This window comes from Diceros bicornis, chromosome 4, assembly GCF_020826845.1.
Source record: "Diceros bicornis minor isolate mBicDic1 chromosome 4, mDicBic1.mat.cur, whole genome shotgun sequence".
In the NCBI taxonomy this organism is placed as follows: domain Eukaryota; kingdom Metazoa; phylum Chordata; class Mammalia; order Perissodactyla; family Rhinocerotidae; genus Diceros; species Diceros bicornis.
In genome coordinates this window covers 97,950,752-97,967,893 of record NC_080743.1, presented here as the reverse complement: position 1 = coordinate 97,967,893, position 17,142 = coordinate 97,950,752, and the positions used below count along the sequence as shown (strand labels likewise).

The window sequence follows — 17,142 nt, the reverse complement described above, 5'->3', positions numbered from 1 at the left end:
CTTATATATAAATAGCCAATGTTACCAACATAATAAAGGCTCTGGTATCATAGATCCTAGCCAGCAACAGATTTCCTGCCTGCATGCTCACCTATCCTTGTTTATCTAATTGGAGCTGTAAGAGGAGCCTCTCCATGCCCTATCCCAGCAGCCCAGGAATGTTCACTGTGCTCACGGTCCCTCCAGAAATGTATTTGCGTGTTCTCTCGTCCAGCCTGGGGGGCCAACCCCAAAAGAGAGCAAGCAAGCAAGAGACAGTTCAGTTCCCAAATCCCACCTCAACCACCCCTTTCCCCCCTTCCTTCTTGGGAATCAGCATCCTGTTGATGGACGCTGGATACCTGTGAACGTGGGCAAGCTATAGAGGGAGACATTGGAGCAGAGCGACAGTTTTCAAACCTTTTCGTCAACCCAAGGCTTGTAAACAGAAGCCCATCAGATAAAGCAGAAACTCAGAGCTACTCCTGGTCAAGTGGGGTGGGGGTGTCTAGAGCCCCATCTGCTCTGAGAATACTCCCCCCCACACCAAACAAGGGTCTTCTTCTGGGATGAGAACCCCAAGAAGCACATTTTTTAAAAACAGAGTGTTTTGTTGGGGTGTCCTCAAGTGCTGACAGTATGATTCTCTGGCTTCCTGGGGTTATCAGCCAGTGCTGTGACCAAATACATACCAACAGCTTCTCTTTACAGCGGGTTAGCTCTCCTCGTGACCTTCGCCCTCTAGGCTTGGTGTCTATGTTGGGCAACAGGCTGAGGCCATGGCCATTAGGAGCCTGCTGTGAGGCTGCCCCCTGATGACCTGGACTCGGCCCTGGAGAGGTCACTGCACTGCACAGAGCCTGCTTCCTTAATATGGGACAAGAACGCTAGTCAGAGAGATGAGGGGCTGGATGGGGACGTTTAATTCCCTGGAATAGTAGCAGAGTGAGTCACGGTAGTTCAGTGACTCTGGGAGAAATAAATCTACAGGTTTCATCCCATGGGGCATGCCCAGCAGTTAAATGGCATATAACAGCCAAGGGCTAGATGAGGAGAAGGGTGGATTTTGGAGAGAAAACCCTGCCTGGAGTGACAGGCTGCTTGCACATAGGAAGGACATTGCTTCCAGGACCGATGACTTTTTGTCACCTTGAAATACACATAGAAATAAAATGAGCAGCCAGCTTTGTCTGTCTGGATTGGACGGAGGCTGCTGTCCACAGTTCTACGCTCCCATAGCACAGCCTGCAGGAGCCCTAATGCCCGAATCTTTGGGGGGTCTGAAGGGAGGGCCCCAGTCAGGCCACTGCTCAGTTCCTAATGCACAGTGCTGGGAAGGGTCTTTCCATCTGTTCTTCGTCTCTGCCCCTTCCCTATGCCTGCTTGAGCCTGAGACAGTGGGGTCAGCCCCTGCAGATGGGGTGACCAGGATGAGTGACCCCCCTCTGGAGGATCCAGCCAAAGGGTGTTTAATATACCCACAGACCCTGCCTGGTCTGCCCAGAGAAGGGCTTAAAAACACTCTCGTCTGAAAAATCAGGTCCTTAATTTCTAGACATTATAGGAATGTCAATATATCGACATATATACATACATATAGAAAGATGGAAGGCTGGTTTTTCTCAGCAACTTGCCCAGAGTCGCTTGTTAAACGGTAAGGGAAGTGCTGCCACCTGCTGCCCTTCCCAGGAACTACATTAGCTGCTGTTTTGAATTCTTTCCCCTTTGCAGTTCAATGCAAATCAAGGATTTTGTGGAGCACGACCTGGGTCCCAGCACTGTCCTATGGTGGAGGGGCTGTGTTTATTGAATTCTCACTCTCTTCCAAAGATAGTGGTCAGTTGGGAAAGAGAAGAGTTTATAGTGTTACATAAAGTGAGCTTTGTCAGCAAAGTTGTTGCTGCAGTTTCTGAAACGGTATCTTGAGAAACACTGGCTCGTGTGAAATTTTACTGTAAAGCACAGGAATTAAGGACAACCGAGTTTGGGCTGGAAGCTCTTTGTACTCACCATGGACACAAGGCTCCTTGAAAGACTGCTTTCGGGATATGTCTGACTGTGTAAACTTACGGAGCCTGAGGCACCGCAGAGCTGGAGGAGTCCTTAGAATCATTTATTCCAACCCACCCACCTGGGTCTCGGATGAGGAGGCTGAGGCCGAGGCGTCTGTCCGGCTCCTGTCAAAGCCAGAATTAGAAGGGGCTGGGGAGGGAGGTGGCTTTCTGAGTCCCAGCCAGTGACTGTCCCACTCCACCTCTCTCCCTCAATGTTGAGCCTTAAAAAGTTCACAGATTCAGCTATCTCCCTTCCATCACTAAAATAGAATCATCTCACTCAATAAATATCTCAGAATATTTCTAAGACATTGGTTATTCTTCTTCTTATGATTTAGGTAAATTAGTACATGGGGGTGGGGGTCAGATAAAACACATTGGGTCTCCAAACTATAGGAAAATCCCTTTTCTGCCTTGGCGTCTGTCCAACAACATGGAAGTCATCTTATTCTTCTTTTTCTTCTTCATAATCATCGTCATCATCACTGTCATCATTCCTACGTGTTGAGAATCAGTATACCTGTGGAACCAGAGTCAAGTTGTGGGGGTTTTACACAAAATGAGTCAACCTTTTTAGACAATATGAAATCCAAAGACAGACAAAATTCCTGACCTACATTCGTCACAAAAATATCTCCAACTAACAGAGCAATTATATGGTTATATAGATATATATTTATATACATTGATAGATAACAATGTATATATTGTGTTGGTTTTATATATATATATATTTTTTTGATGTTATATATATATAAAACCAACACAATGCCTAGAATGTGGTAGATACTCGGTAAATGTCTGCTTAATCAAATTGAATAGTCGATGTTTTGGAAAATGATAATTTATAAACAACATTATTGGTGGGATTTTCCAAAATATCATTAGTTTGAGGGAGGAATTTCAATAATACGTCTGTCAGGTTTTACTCCTGGTCTGTGGTTTCTTGTTTTGTTTGTGACAAACAGAACGGATGGTCATCTTGCCCTTTCTGTTTGAAATTCCCTCCCACTGTTGGCTCACGTTGTTGAAGGTCGTGAGGTGAAGATCTTGTCCCCCTTGGACGTGGTCTGTTCCCTCACAATGACCGTGAAGTCATGTTTCCTGGAACAGGAGACCTCCTGTGTTTCGGACGTCGGTCCTGCCTGCTCTGACTCGTAGATTCGAGTGGTCTTGCTAGTGGTGAGAGGAGGGAGGGAGAGGAGGGAGGGAGAGGAGGGCGCCTGCCTGGCCCAGGCCCTGAGGAGGTCAGTGGGCTGCTGAAGCTAAGTGTGAAGTGGTGAAACCAGCCTCTTCTCCTCTTCTTCCACCTGTGGCTTCTGGGCTCCAGCCAGAACCCCATCTCCCTTCACCACACTCACTCGGTTGTTTTGGTTCATTTGCTCTATAGAAATCACCACCCAATGCAAGCCACCCTCCTAAAATCAAGGTGAAGAGCTCGCCTCTGATTGAGAAGCTTCAGGTAAGTGCAGAATGGTTACCCATTGCTACCTCTGATGCAACCCTATCTCTCATCCGCATTTGCATGTCTTCGGGGCTCCTAGGGGTAGCCTCGTCTGTCACCCAGAGAGCTGACCTCTGATAATCAGCTAGTGACCAAATTGCGTAAAGAACGTAAAGAAGGAGCTCTACCTGGGGGCAAAGGGCTAAAATAAGGACCATATCAAGCATGAGCTCATATAGTTAACGCCTAATGGTGATTGATGGATAATGGGATGCTGCGAGAGTCTTCTGGAAAAAGGACATTATAGTGCAGGAAGCGCTCCGGGAATAGCCAAGTCCTCTCTCCCAAGCCTGAACGCAGCCACACACCACGTAGCCTTCCACAGGGCTGAAATTCAGCTGCTAGGCGTTGCCCTGATGCGGCCAAATTTGTTGCTTGGAAAGCATGATGCCCTTCCTCTCCACCAATCACCTGTGTGCCCAGAGCCCTCAGCGCTGTGCTCACAGCTGGGCTGGCTTTCCTGGGAGTGTAAATGAAGCAGAAGACGCTGCATTTGAGTTCACAGTCTTGTTGGGGAGACAAGATTTTCACACGTGGTACAATAAAAGACATACACACAGATCTAGACTGTGTGTAACTACCCGACTCCTACTGCTCTAGACCAGGAATTTCCAATAGACCAAACCCTTGGCATTATTTAGGCTGGATAATTTTGTTGTGGAGTAGCGGGGCTAGGGGGGAGGTGGGGGAGCACTGCCTCATGCGCTGCAAGACGTTTAGCAGCATCCTTGGTCCCTACCCACTAGACGCCAGTAGCACTCTCCAGCAGGCTGAGATAATGAATAATGTCTCCAGACATTACCAAGCGTCTCCTGGGGGCAAAATCACCGCCCGCCCCACCCCAGGTGAGAACCACTGCTCTAGAATTTTAGAGCAAGAAGAGAGTAAACTGGGCAGGAGTAATTGATAAATGCTTTATGAAACACCTATACCCCGAGTGGGTCCTTAAGAATGGGTGGCTAGAAAGGAGGAAGGAAGGTACTCCTGGTGTGGGAACAGCATGAGCTAGTGCGCAGAGGAGGGGTAGGCATGATACGTTCGGGTGGGGCCTGTGGAAGACACTGCAGCTTTCACCACAGTCTCTGTGCAGCCACCCAGAAGAACGGCAGGGCTCTCAGGCGCTGTGTCCTCCCATCTGGGCCTAACTAAGAAAATCATCTCATCAACTTGGTTATGAAGCCATTATTAGTGTGCAACACAAGTAGCCACAGCCTCTGCAGTTTCCAGCTACAAGAGAGCCCAGAGATTTGGCCCCAGCCTGATGTGGGGTTAAGGAAAGCACCTCTGGTTTCCGGCCATGAGCCTACCCGGTGGAGGGTGGGGAGAGTCTCCCCTGAAGTTTAATTCACACTGAGAAGCCCTGACTCCGCCCCTGCTGCAGGCAGGCAGTGGGACTGCAGGGCTCCCACACACAACTCAGACATCCCTCCCAGCAGACTTCTGAGGGGTGTAGCCCAGGACCCCCACCTCTGCCTCCCTGCAGCCCAGCACAGCCCTCATCCAAGTGCCAGAAATTACTTCCCAAATGCTCCGGACCCCGCAGTCTTGGTCTCATTCCCCTTTCCAGTCATTAATGAGCCTCTTTGGGAAACACAGCAACTTAAGAATGAGGTTTTAATCGCTAATTGTTTAATCTCATTAAGAATGTCAGCGATAGTACGACAATTTGGCCAAGTCCCATAGGAACCTTACTTTGTTGGAAATATGTGGGGAAACAACTAAGAAATGCACCATCAGCTAGATTTTTCTTCTAAATATTCTATTGGATGAGTTATGAACTGTGATTTTTCTTCACTCACGTCTATAATTTGAAGTTCAAATTTTCTGCTGGCTAGCAAGATTCATTTTATTTGCGAGCAGTTTTACAGAGAAACTTCCCCAGCTTGCAGTTGCGAGGGGAGGGAGACCTCCTTTGATGCTGGGTTCAGGTCCCCTCTGCCACGAAGCCCTCTGAGCCATCCCGGCGCGTGGGCTTCCGCTGCCTCTGTGCTCCAGACCCGTCCTTGGTCCTCACTGTGCTGCTTGTGGCGTGGCTTGGGCTCACAGTGTTGCTATTTAACTTTCATATTTTTAAGTTTTACCATGACTTCGTCTTGTCTGTGTTAAAGTTCTTTCTTGAAATCACAATAGAAATACGAATACCTTCCTAAACATGTGTAATGCTCTGTGGTCTGAAGTCCTAAAGGACGTGTGGGAATTCTCCAGGACAACAGAGCCCTGGCTGGCGGAAGGGCGGCACCCAGGGAGTCTGGAGGGAGGGGGTGTGAGTGTGGGGTGCGAGTTGGGTAGTGGCAGGAGAGAGTAATGGGGACCAGATCCTAAGAGACTGGAGGGCAGGCAAATAAAAAGTCGGAGACTCAGAAAGGCTATTGGACTCACGGAAGGTCACACAGCTATAAGTGACAGATGCGATATCTGGAGTCGGGTGCGTCGGTGTGGAGAGCCCATGTACTTCCCACCGCACCATCTGCCCCTCGAGCCCAGTCCCTTCCCTGAGAGGCCTTGCTGCCCTCTGTCCTGGTCTGGAGAACATGGCTGTGCAACGATTTGGAAATGCAAGAGGAGTGAGTGCCCCTAGATGGCGCTAAAGAGGATCCGGGCCCTCATGTTCAGTCCCTCCACAGACACCTTCCTGCACCACCACCTTCTCCGTGGGAGTAGGGTGGATCTGGGACCACCTGCCTCCTCCCCCACCAAACTCAGGACTCCCTCAGGCCTCAGTTTCCTTTGGGTAACCTCTCCTCTTTGCTTGCCCTCAGGGTTCGTTTTAATCTGGTTTCACCTGCACTGTGATGCCCCAAATGGGGGCCCACACTGGCATCTGTCCTGCTGGCTCCCTCCTGGGAGGGCTCAGCAGGCTACCGTGTCCCCTACTTTGGCCGTCTACCAAGGAGACTTGAGGGACAAGCAGACCTGCTTGAATCCCAGGGCACATTTCTTAGCCACTTCCCTAATTTGTGCCATGAGAACAAAACTGAACACGTAGGGTCGTTGTAGAGAGAGAAACCACATGGCCCGGCAACAGTGGGCGTCCAGTGAGCAGTGACTATGACTGACCCTGATGAGAAGGATCACAAGGGTGCTGACTTCCCATGAGATCCTGGCACCCGCATGTGCTGGCAGGTCCTGTGTTGGCCTGTTTGTCTATGAGTTGGGGCCATTCCAGGGCATTTTCATTGGATGCAAAGCAGTACTTTCTGGGTGTTCTGGAATGCAGCTTGTGGTAAGCTGGGTAGTAGGGGATGGATTCGCTAGGCAATGCTTCCAGGAACAGGACTTGATGTGATGATGGATAATTGGTTGGAAAGTAACTCGGAAAGCCTCATGTTACCTAGTCTCAACCGGTTCTGAGGCCAGGTAACCAATAAGCTGATGTAGAAACTCTTCTCCTCACCTCTGTTTAAAATGTCTCATATCTTCTCCACAGGCCAATTTAGCCTTTGATCCAGCGGCCCTGCTGCCTGGGGCCTCACCCAAGAGTCCTGGACTCAAGGCCGTGGTGTCGCCATTTCACAGCCCACCTTCCACCCCCAGCAGCCCTGGCGTGAGGTCCCGGCCCAGCGAGCCAGAGGAGGTGCCCGTCAGCTTCGACCAGCCTCCTGAAGGCAGTCATCTGCCCTCTTACAATAAGGTAATGTCTGGCTCCAAAGTATTATGGTGCGGCTGCAGAAATGTGGGCATAGACAAGCCTGCATTATCTCTGCCCTGTTGTTGTCCTGGGGAAAAGAGGGCGCATTTGAGCTGTAGTCAGAGCTGGTTTTTAACAGAAGGGAAATTTCTCCTCTTCTTTGCAAGTGAACTAAGATCACCCCTCTCCCCAGCCTGCCTCTCCCCGTAACTGTGCCGCTCACCAGAAAGGCAGGCTTGGAGGAAGGAGGGCACTATCCTTTGTAGAGAGAGGGGTGGGAGGTCAGGACTGATCTCTGCTGTGCCTGTGCGGAGTCGAAAGCTGAGAACAAAAGCGGAAGGCCTGATCGGTGATTCATGCGGAAGGGCGGGCAGTGTCACAAGGATCCAGAACACCCTGTTCTGCCCTGAGGTGAATGAATAATCCTAAGTGTCTCCGTCTGGGCTCAAATCATCCTTACTGCGTCTTGCCCTAGTTAAAGAACATCTAAATTGTTCCCTTCGCAAAAAGATGTATGGCAGGGCTCGTTTCTGTAGATGCTGCCCTGATACTTTGTGTGGGCTTTCATCAATCCCCGGCCCTACTAGGAGGAGGTAAGAATCAGAGGAATAGTCTAAGCAGGCACCCAGCAAATCTGGGCCAGAGCCAGGCAGGGGCCGGGATTCAGGGGCTCTGATGCCAGGGAATAGCAAAGGGATGTGACTTGAGAATTAAGGATGGAGAGAGCGGGATCTTCTGGGCCCTTCCAGAAAATCCATCTAGGAAAAAAGGTCAAATGTGTAGAAACAGGTAGGGCCCCAGGAAACAAACTGATGTAAGGAGGGGATGGGGCAGGCTTGAGCCTGCTGGCTAGGGATGGAGTGGAAAGCCTCCAGCCCAGCGTGATGGAGAGACCCCTGACAGGAGAGAGGAACCCAGGGGAGAGCCTAGTCTTCTCACAGGGTTTCAGTAGGGAGTAGGGTGAGGGAGGGAGGCGCTACCAGCCAGTCATGGTGCCGGGGTCTTTAGCCTTCTGACAGCAGCAAGGGAGCAGGCGAGATTATTTCTGAGCCCTGCTGGCCGTGAGGGCCGAGGCCTTGAAAACCTGCAGGGCTGGCCTCACCGTGGTCTCAGGAAAGTCCCTGGGAAGCTCTTATAAACCAAGTGTTTATTCCAAACCTCTGAGTTGGAACTAGGATTGATAAATAACAAAATGTAAGCCAGTGGGAAAATGAGATTTACAAAAATAAGACTTACAAAAATAAGATGTAATTTACATATAAATTTTTAAAGGACACTTCACTTCAGTAAAGTAGGGCGCCCGATATAAACATTTCCAGTCAACTTCTGACCAAGCCTGTGGGCGAGGTGAGGCCTGATTCTGAGGTTCACACACTTCCCAGAGAAGAAATGATTTTCAAGCAGCTCTGCTGGGTGCTTCCAAGATGTGGCTTCTGATGATGGGGGACCTGACTCCTAGAAGGCAAAGGACTGTGGCTACTCAGCTCTCCCAGGATTACTCAGCTGTGTGGGGGCGGGAAGGGCCGAGCTGGGGGAAGGGAGGCAGCTGGTCACCAGTGTCCAACTCCGCACCCATGAGGTCCCTGTACCAGGGCCAGGCCACCAGCAGGCCTCTAACGCTCTTCTCTCTTGGGTTCACCTTTGTCAAAGTATAATTTTCAAAATGTTAAAACATGACTCTTAAAATAGAGATAGATTTTATTCAAGTTGTCAATTTATGAGGAAACCTGTAAGATGGTAAAGCTCACTCAAAGAACATTCAAAGAGCTAGTTACTTACAGGCCATCATAAAGAACAAATATTCGAATAAAATTGCTAAGTTAGGCACCAAACCGATTAATGTTTTACAGGGCAATGAAATCATAGGTTATCTTTTTTACTGGATGTTAAGCATTTTCATCTTCAGGAGACAAAAATCTGCAGGTACCGTGTAATTTCACAATCCCACAGGGCTCTAACCTATAATAAATAGCAAACAATGGTCCGTTCCCCTGGAAGATCAAATGATCCTTGGGTGGGCTGGTGGAGCAGTGTTTAGATGGACATTGGAAGAACATGCAGTCCTCTTGGCCTCTTTTCCAGGTTGTGGATAATTCTCCTTAACGCTTTCTTCCAGGTGCGGACGAGGGGCTCCATAAAGAGGCGCCCTCCCTCCAGGCGATTCCGAAGGTCTCAGTCGGACTGTGGGGACCTGGGAGATTTCAGGGCCGCGGAGCCATCCCAGGAGAACGGTGCCAAGGAAGAGAACGGAGATGAAGTGTTCTCACCCAAGAGCGCGGCCTCAGGATCCCCAGGATCGCCTCTGCCCACTGAGGGGGCGGCAGGAAAGGAAGCGAGGAGGAGCCTGGGGTCCCAGGAGAAGCCTCCTCTGAGGAGGAAGTCCAGCAGGACAGAGAAGCAGGAGGAGGAGGGCGGGGCCCCGGAGGAAACCCAGCAGCACGAGAAGGCTGTGCAGAATTCCGAAGAGGAGGCCGGCCAGCGTCCAGCCGGGGAGGGGGCCTCGGAACCCCCCCACGCCTCGGGCGTGGAGGCCGAGAATGGGTGTGGGAGCCCCACGGAGGACCAGCCTGCCGGCGAGCAGACGGAAGAGTCTACAGAGGGGCAGGAGGAGAGGGCAGGAAGTGAGGAGGATGAGCCCGGACAAAAGAGCCAAGACGTAAAGGGGCCCAGGCAGGGAGCTGTGGAGGAGGAGTCCCCGCAGAGTCCCCCTGGAGGAGTGGAGGGCGGCCACACCCCGGAGCAGGGGAAAGGCAAGGAAAAGCAAGAGGAGGGGGCCGTTCCTGAGCCAGGCTGCAGCCCTGGGGCCGGCGGTGCCCAGCCAGAGACCAGTGGTGAGGTCCCCAGGACAGAGGTAGGTGGCCAGCTGGTTCACCCGGGGAGGGCAGGGCCAGGGCCAGCGTGTGCCTTTGTCACTGTGTTCCTTGCCGTCCCATCCCAGAGCGGCTGTGTGCAGTAACCAGGGCACTGGGTGAGACAGGCTGTGACTGATGGTGAGGAGACAAGAGGACAAGAGAGGGCAGCATGTGTCGTGCTCCCTCTGGCTTCTCGCTGACTTTAAGTTCTGGCACACTTCCGGGTGTGTAAGGAGTGACCCAGACTGTGCGCAGCTCAGTGACTGAGGTCCACAACACCTAGTGGAGGCCTCCTGAGGCAGGCCCTGGGCTGGCTCGCTGCTGAAGGGGGATTCAGAGAGGAGAAGGTTGTTCTCCTTTCCATCATAAACTCCCATCTAGCCGCTGAGAGCAGCAGCTCCTAGGGTGCATTAAAGAAGGCCAGACATGGCAGTGGGCAGGCGTCTCCCAGGGAACCCGAAGCACAAGCGAGGGACAAACAGTGTGTGTGTGAAGAGTGCGGGAGGAAGTTGGAGAAGCTTCAGGGCAAAGGCGGCATTTGAGTGGGGCCCTTAAAGAAGGCGCCTCTGTCACATCCATTCACGTGCAGGTGCTGACAGCCGGCGCACACCACCCTGTGCACACGCGGAGGGGTAACTCAGCCCCTGCCCTCCTGGCTGGGCCCACACTAACTGGCCCTTCGGCGGTCTCCTCCCCACGCTCCCAGGAAGCCCATCTTGGACTCACCTACCTGTGCTTCAGGAGCAGAACCAGCCTTGCCAGGACTTAGAAGTTCCACAGGCAAAGCTCCACGTCCCACCCCTACCCTATCCCTGACCTCTCATCAACAGTCACCCTCCAGTGTTTCCCCTTCCCTTTTTGTCAGTACATTCATTCATTCACTCACTCACTCAAGCCACCATCAGCTTCCTACTACATTAGCCTCATAACTGGCTTCCTGCTTCCGCTTTTTCTGCATATATAGTCCATTCTCTGTACAGCAACCAGAGAGTTTGGGGAGGGGGGTGTGTGTATGTGTTTAGATCATCAACTCATTGCTAAAATCACTCACCTCCTGTGTTAATTTCTTAGGGCTGCCCTAACAAATCACCACAAAATTGGCAGCATAAAACAATAGAAATGTATTGTCTCCTAGCTCTGGAGGCCAGAACTCCAAAATCAAGGTGTTGGTAGGGTTGGTTCCCTCTGGGGGTTCGGAGGGAGAGTCTGTTCCATCTTGTCCCCTAACTTCTGGTGGCAACTCTTGGGAATCCTCTTCCAGCTTCTGGTGGTTGTCGGCAATCCTTGGCATTCCCCAGCTTGTAAACACATCACTTCAAGCTCTGCCTCTATCTTCATGTGGTCTTACCCTTGGTATTTGTGTGTCTCAGATGTCCCCCTCCTTTCTCTAATAAGGACACCAGCCCACCCTAAATCCAGAATGATCTCATGTTGAGATCCTTAATTACATCTGCAAAGATCCCGTTTCCAAATAAGGTCACATTCACAGGTACCAGGGGTTAGGATTGGATGTATCTTTTGGGGGGACACAACCCCCTACACCTCCCCACCCCCTTGTCCCATGGCTTCCCAGTGCATTCAGAATAAAATCCAAACCCTCTGTGAGGCCTTGCATGGCGGGGGGGGGGGGGGGGGGGGGCTGCCCAGCCCTCCCTGACTCTCTCTTCTTGCTGTGCTCCAGCCATGCTGATGTTTTTTTGTTCTTCAAATACCCCAGGCTCATTCCCCCTCAGAACTCTGTTCTTGTCGTCCACTCTGCCTGGAACAGTCCTCCTTCTGACCCTCACATGGCCACTTCCTACCATCCTTCAGATCTCAGTCAAACGGCTCCTCCTCACTTAGACCTGTCTTGACCACTCAATCCAAAAGAAACGACCCTGCCCCTCAGTTACTCTCCCCCACTGTTCCACTGTGTCGTCATAGTACATATCACTATCTGAAATTTTCCTGTTTACTTTTTTATCATCTTTCTTTACTTTTTCCCCACTGCATCCCCAGTACCTACTACAGAAGCTGGAACGTTGTAGGTCCTTAAAAAAAAATTTGTTGACTGAAGGAATAAATTTTAAAAGAAAAGAGAAAATTGCTTGACTCCCAAAAAATCGTCTCTATACAACAACAGATTTAAGAGGGGTTGATGTGTTTGCGGGGGCTCCCCAGGGGTCCTCACATTATTCCCACTCAAACTAGATTGGGGAAAAGAAAGTGTGGTTCTCAGAGACTCATGACGTATGACTAAGACCCCCTCTGGTTGGGCACCTGGGCAAAGATGCTTCAGATTTCTTTGGCACCATCCATTCTAAATGAGCAGTCTGATCCCGTTAGCCCTGAGATCTCCACCAAGTCTCCAGAAGGCAGTACATGCCCCAAATCCTTACTTCTTTTTGAGAATGGAGCCACTGAGTCCACAGAGTCACCTGCCAGTGGCTGCCTCATCTTACTTTCAGGCTAGGAGGCACCTGCCTTGCCAGGAGACCTTCCCATCTCACTAGCAGCATCTTCTGGTCCTGAAGGGTTAAGAAGCCACCTTGGTTGAAGAGCTTCAGGAAGGTCTCGGGTAGAGAAGGCCTCCTGCAGAAGCTCCAGGTGCTTTGGGGCAGGTTCTCTGGAAATCTCTTGAGCTTTACCACTTCCATCTTCCTGACCTGACGCAGCCCTGGCAAGGGGGTGAGATACCCTGCACCCTCAGGAGCGCCCTTCTCCCAAACAGGAAGCCCAGGGGGAGAAAGAGTAGTTCCATTCACCACCTCTCCACACTTTTCCTTCTCCTTATCCATCACTGAGATGTAAAACTCTGATGCCCTTAGCTCCACCTCCTGGTTTTAGGGAGGAAGAAACTGAGGCTCCAGGAGTGGACAGGAGTTGTCCAAGGTCATAGAGCTCAGTGTTGACACGATGGACGCCAGCTCCAGTGCTCAGAATAAACTGCTTCACTAGGCACCTCTGCCTATCCGCAGAATTTATTCATCTGGGCGGGGCATTGCCTCCAGTCCTCTTCTGTCCCTCTCAAGCCTGGTCAGGGTTAGCGCCAAAGTGCCTCAGGCAGTGGTGCACAAGGACTCACCAGTGAGAGGGTCACGGGCTTCCCCAGGCACCCCAGGCCTGTCCCAGGTCTTTCCTGATCAAGCAGAGACAGCACACACCACTGATAGACCCTGTCCAAGCCCCTCATCTAAGCCTCATCTTGTTCTTGGATGGTAGAAATAGAGTCCTCAGATAAACTAATTATGGTTGCATTCAACATTACCGAGCACCAGTTATCCCTAGCACTGTGTGAGTTACTGGGGGTTCAAAGATGAGAAAGACAGAGGCATAAACAAACAAACATAAATAACGACAAGACGGTAGAATAGCTGTCCAGTTCAGTGACTGAGAACAGCAGTGCTATGTGAAGTACAAAGGATGGAGCGATTCCTTCTTCAAGAGAAAGCAGGGGAAGGTTTCCCAAGTAGGCCAAAGGCATCAGATGTGTGAAAGTACCATAAAGGACTAACTTCCTCTTATGTTGCCCCTCACAAGCATTTTAACATGTCATGCTTGAGGAAGGAGCCATCCTGGGAATTTCAGTCACGGGGCAGGCTGGACACGCCAAATCACAGCACTTAGGATTCTGTTTATAGGAAACGTAGCCCTAGGAAGAGGGCACTGAATAAGATCCAGCTCCAAGACTGTAAATAAAGTATTTCTCAGACACTCATTCTGTAGCCAGTACTGTAGAGGGCACTCACGTATGCAGAGACAAACTTATCCAAACAAAGATAACCCAGATGCTTTGACGTTGCATCCAAGACTTTGTAGTGCTGACAGTAAGTGCTGACTTCCCAATTGCCTGGTTCAGCTGCTTTTCTCTCAGCATCTGATTTGAAGTTCCTTTCTCCCTCGCTGGGACATACCGCTTTCTCTTGACTTTGTAATTCTCTAAGTGTTGACTTTGCTCTCTTCCTTCTTCTCCCTCTAGGTTAACAGCTGGGCAGCTCCTGAGACTCAGTTCTTGGCTTTTATCCCTTCTCACTTCTCTTGGGGCCACATCCCCTGCATTCCCACCTCAGCCCCTCCCTTAGCGTCTAAACTGCCCTTCACTGAGATCCCTGCCCCCCAGCCACTTAAGTGCTGTCCTTCTGCATCTTAATGTCTCTCTCACTGCTGACCTGCTCTGTCTTTCTGCATTAATCCCCAAAGCTAAATCGCTGTCACACTCACCTTCTTTGCCAAGACTTGTGAGTGTCATTGGTGGAATTCACAAAACCGTGCTGATTGGATCTACCATCAACTCTTACCAACCTGGCTGAACCATATCCATCCTCACTGCTTCCTGGAAACCCTCTCACTGCATCTCTGTCATCCTGTTTTCACCCACATTCCTCAAACTTCCTCCTAACATCCTCTCCCGCTCTGCAACTGAGCTCACCTCTTATGTCACTAAAAGGAAGACCAGCCAGTTCGCCAATTCCTTGTTCTCTCAAAGTGCCTCCTCGTCTTGTGACTCCGAGAAGAGGCCCCTCTCCTTGACAAGACAAACGCCCTGATCTGCTGTGCTCTAGCTTCCTCTGATACCATTTTCTGGACATTTTTGCAGGACATTTGTGGAGTGTGTCTGTGCATTTTAAGTGATGGGTTAGACTAAGAATTTCCCATTTTGTTTCTCTTCTGTATTTCTAGCTCCTAACTAGCTCACCCCTTTCTGCCTACAAACATGCTCGATCTCTCCAGTCCTAAAGAAAAATCCCTCAACTCTATCCTCTTCCACACACACACCCCTTCACTTTGTCTCCCTCTCATTTGTTTCCCCTTGTGATTTCACTCTTATCAATGATTTTGAAGCTCACCAATGCCCTCCCAGCCACCAAAGACTGGGCATGTCTTGGTTCTCTTCGTCCTCACCTCTGTGAAGCAGCTGACACTGGCGGCCTGCCCTGGAAACACCTCCCTCCCCAAGCCTCTGTCTGGCTAGGCTGCCCTCGCCCCCTCCCTCCCTCTCTGCCTCCCAAAGAAGAGTCACCACATTCTGACCTTGGCCATCTCCTCTGGCTCCCACTCCCAGGCTTCAGCCATCACGTTTTCTGAATGACTCCTAAACCTGACCTCACCATCACCTCCCAGACTGCTCCTGACTGCTTAGTGCCAGCCTAGCCGTGGTCCCGACCACACACCAACAGACCTCCCCACTCGGAGGCCCACCAGTCCCTCACACGCAGCATTTCCAAAACCAGACTCGTCCTACTCACTCTGTTTCTTCACTTATAGTCACAACTGAAACCCAAAGTTCCTTTGCTATGCTTACCCATCTCTGCTCATTTCTTCTACTTCCATACCTAAGCCGTCCCAGGTCTTATGAAAAGGCCTTACCCCCCCCCCCTTTGTGGGGCCTTTCACTTTCTCTCTCTCCATCTCCACTGCCATGACCCCAGTGCTACCCTTTCTTTCTTATCTCTACAGTCACAACTCAATCCTAATGGAATTCCTGGTCTCCAGACCCTCCCTACACAGTAGCACCAAATTCCTCTTCCCAAAAATGCCATCTCTGTTGTCTACTCTCCTGCCCAAAACACTTTGATACTGCCCATTGGAAAATCGAGTTCACACTCCTCTGCATGCTGAACTTTGCCGGTGTCCCCAACCTTTAGCTGTTCCCTGTGATGGGGCCCAGGGCTCCAGCCAGCCTATACCATCCACCATTCCACAATAGGCAACACATCTTCTCACCCGCTCCTGCCATCCCGTCCTCCGTTCTGCCCCCAGAGATGCCTGCACCATCCACTGAGAGTGCTCTCAGCCAGCTGGGGCCCAGCTCTCACTGACCTGGAAGTCCTCTCACTGTGTCTCTGTCCTCCACAGGCCTTCCCTGATTGCCCGGATGACACATGCCCCCAGGCCATCAAGGTGGCCCATATCACGGACCACCTTGCGCTGTGGATACATTCGTAAATGTCTCCATTTCTCAGCTAGAGAACTGATGGTGCTAAGGCCTGGTGCAGCTCCTCACACAGAAGGAGCTAAAAGTAATACCTTTTGAATGATGTTGAATAAATAGCTTTTTTCCTATCCTTTTACTCAAGTCTCAGTCTTTTGTTTTCAATTCTTTGTGTTCTTTTTCCATTTTTGTGCTGCCAAAGATTCTTGAGCAGTGTTTCAGGAAGACAAAATTGAGCGGGAAGGAGAGAGTAGGTAAGAAGCTAGGGCAGGAGGACGTGGGGAGCCAGCAGTCAAGGAAGGGGCAGTATCACCCCTAGTAGTTGAGGGCTCAAGCCCTGGGCCCTGGGTTTAAACCCTGACTCTACCACTTACTACCTGTGTGACCTAGGGCAAGTTGGTTAATCTCTCTGTGCCTTAACTGCCTCACCTATAAAACAGAGTTAATAGAAGTACCTAACTCATCACTTTTGTGAGGAATAAATGAGTTGATGAATGTAAAAAACTATGTCAGGCACAGAGCATTATTATTATCATTGCTTTTACTATTTCTGCCTGATCTAGCCTCCCCAAGGAGATATGCCAAGTGTCAGGATGTCCCCAGTCTCTTCCTAATTCTTTCTTTCCTCCTCTGTTACAGGATGACAGCCCTGTCCAGGACACTAGAGTGTGAGGAAGAGCCCATGGATGAAGCTGCTGGAGACGTCTCTTTGGAAGCAGCAGCAGCAGCAAATGAGGCCATCGCAGAGGCCGACTAGGAGGAGGGTCTGGAATCAGCTCAAGACACAGGGTGTTTGTTTCCTGGCCTCTGCACCGTCCGCAGACAGAGATTGGATCTGAGGGCAGCAGACTTTTATCAGCTTGAGTTTGTGTCACTTGATCAACTTGGTTAAAAAAAAAAAAAAACTTATTTAAAACAATTTACTGTGGTGACGACTCCCAGGGATACTGATCACCCTGTGGGGCCCTATCTATCTATCTATCTATCTATCTATCTATCTATCTATGCGCACCCATCCATCCCTGCAGCTGACCTTGGCACTGGACTCTGATTTAGCTTATCAGATTTTGTTTGTGTCAAGTGCTAGCCTTTTTACTGTTCTAAAGTTTTTACCATTCTCAAATGTAAGTAAAAACCAATTTCAGGTGGCTAGAAACAAGAGAAAATAGTATTGCTGAAAATATAAATCCTATAAGGTACAGAAGACCTTAAAT

The 17,142-nt window shown here is 50.4% G+C and overlaps 1 protein-coding gene across 1 annotated transcript in view; it reads left to right on the top strand.

The window, feature by feature from the left end:
- Positions 1 to 16,910, top strand: part of RCSD1 (RCSD domain containing 1) — a 64,376-nt gene extending 47,466 nt beyond the window's left edge. Inside the window, exons 4-7 of the mRNA XM_058540142.1 lie at positions 3,424 to 3,495; positions 6,965 to 7,168; positions 9,282 to 10,016; positions 16,568 to 16,910. Of these exons, the coding sequence (XP_058396125.1) occupies positions 3,424 to 3,495; positions 6,965 to 7,168; positions 9,282 to 10,016; positions 16,568 to 16,600 (1,044 nt within the window). The 3' untranslated portion in view covers positions 16,601 to 16,910. The remainder of the gene's footprint in view (positions 1 to 3,423; positions 3,496 to 6,964; positions 7,169 to 9,281; positions 10,017 to 16,567) is intronic.
- The last annotated feature ends 232 nt before the right edge of the window (positions 16,911 to 17,142 follow it).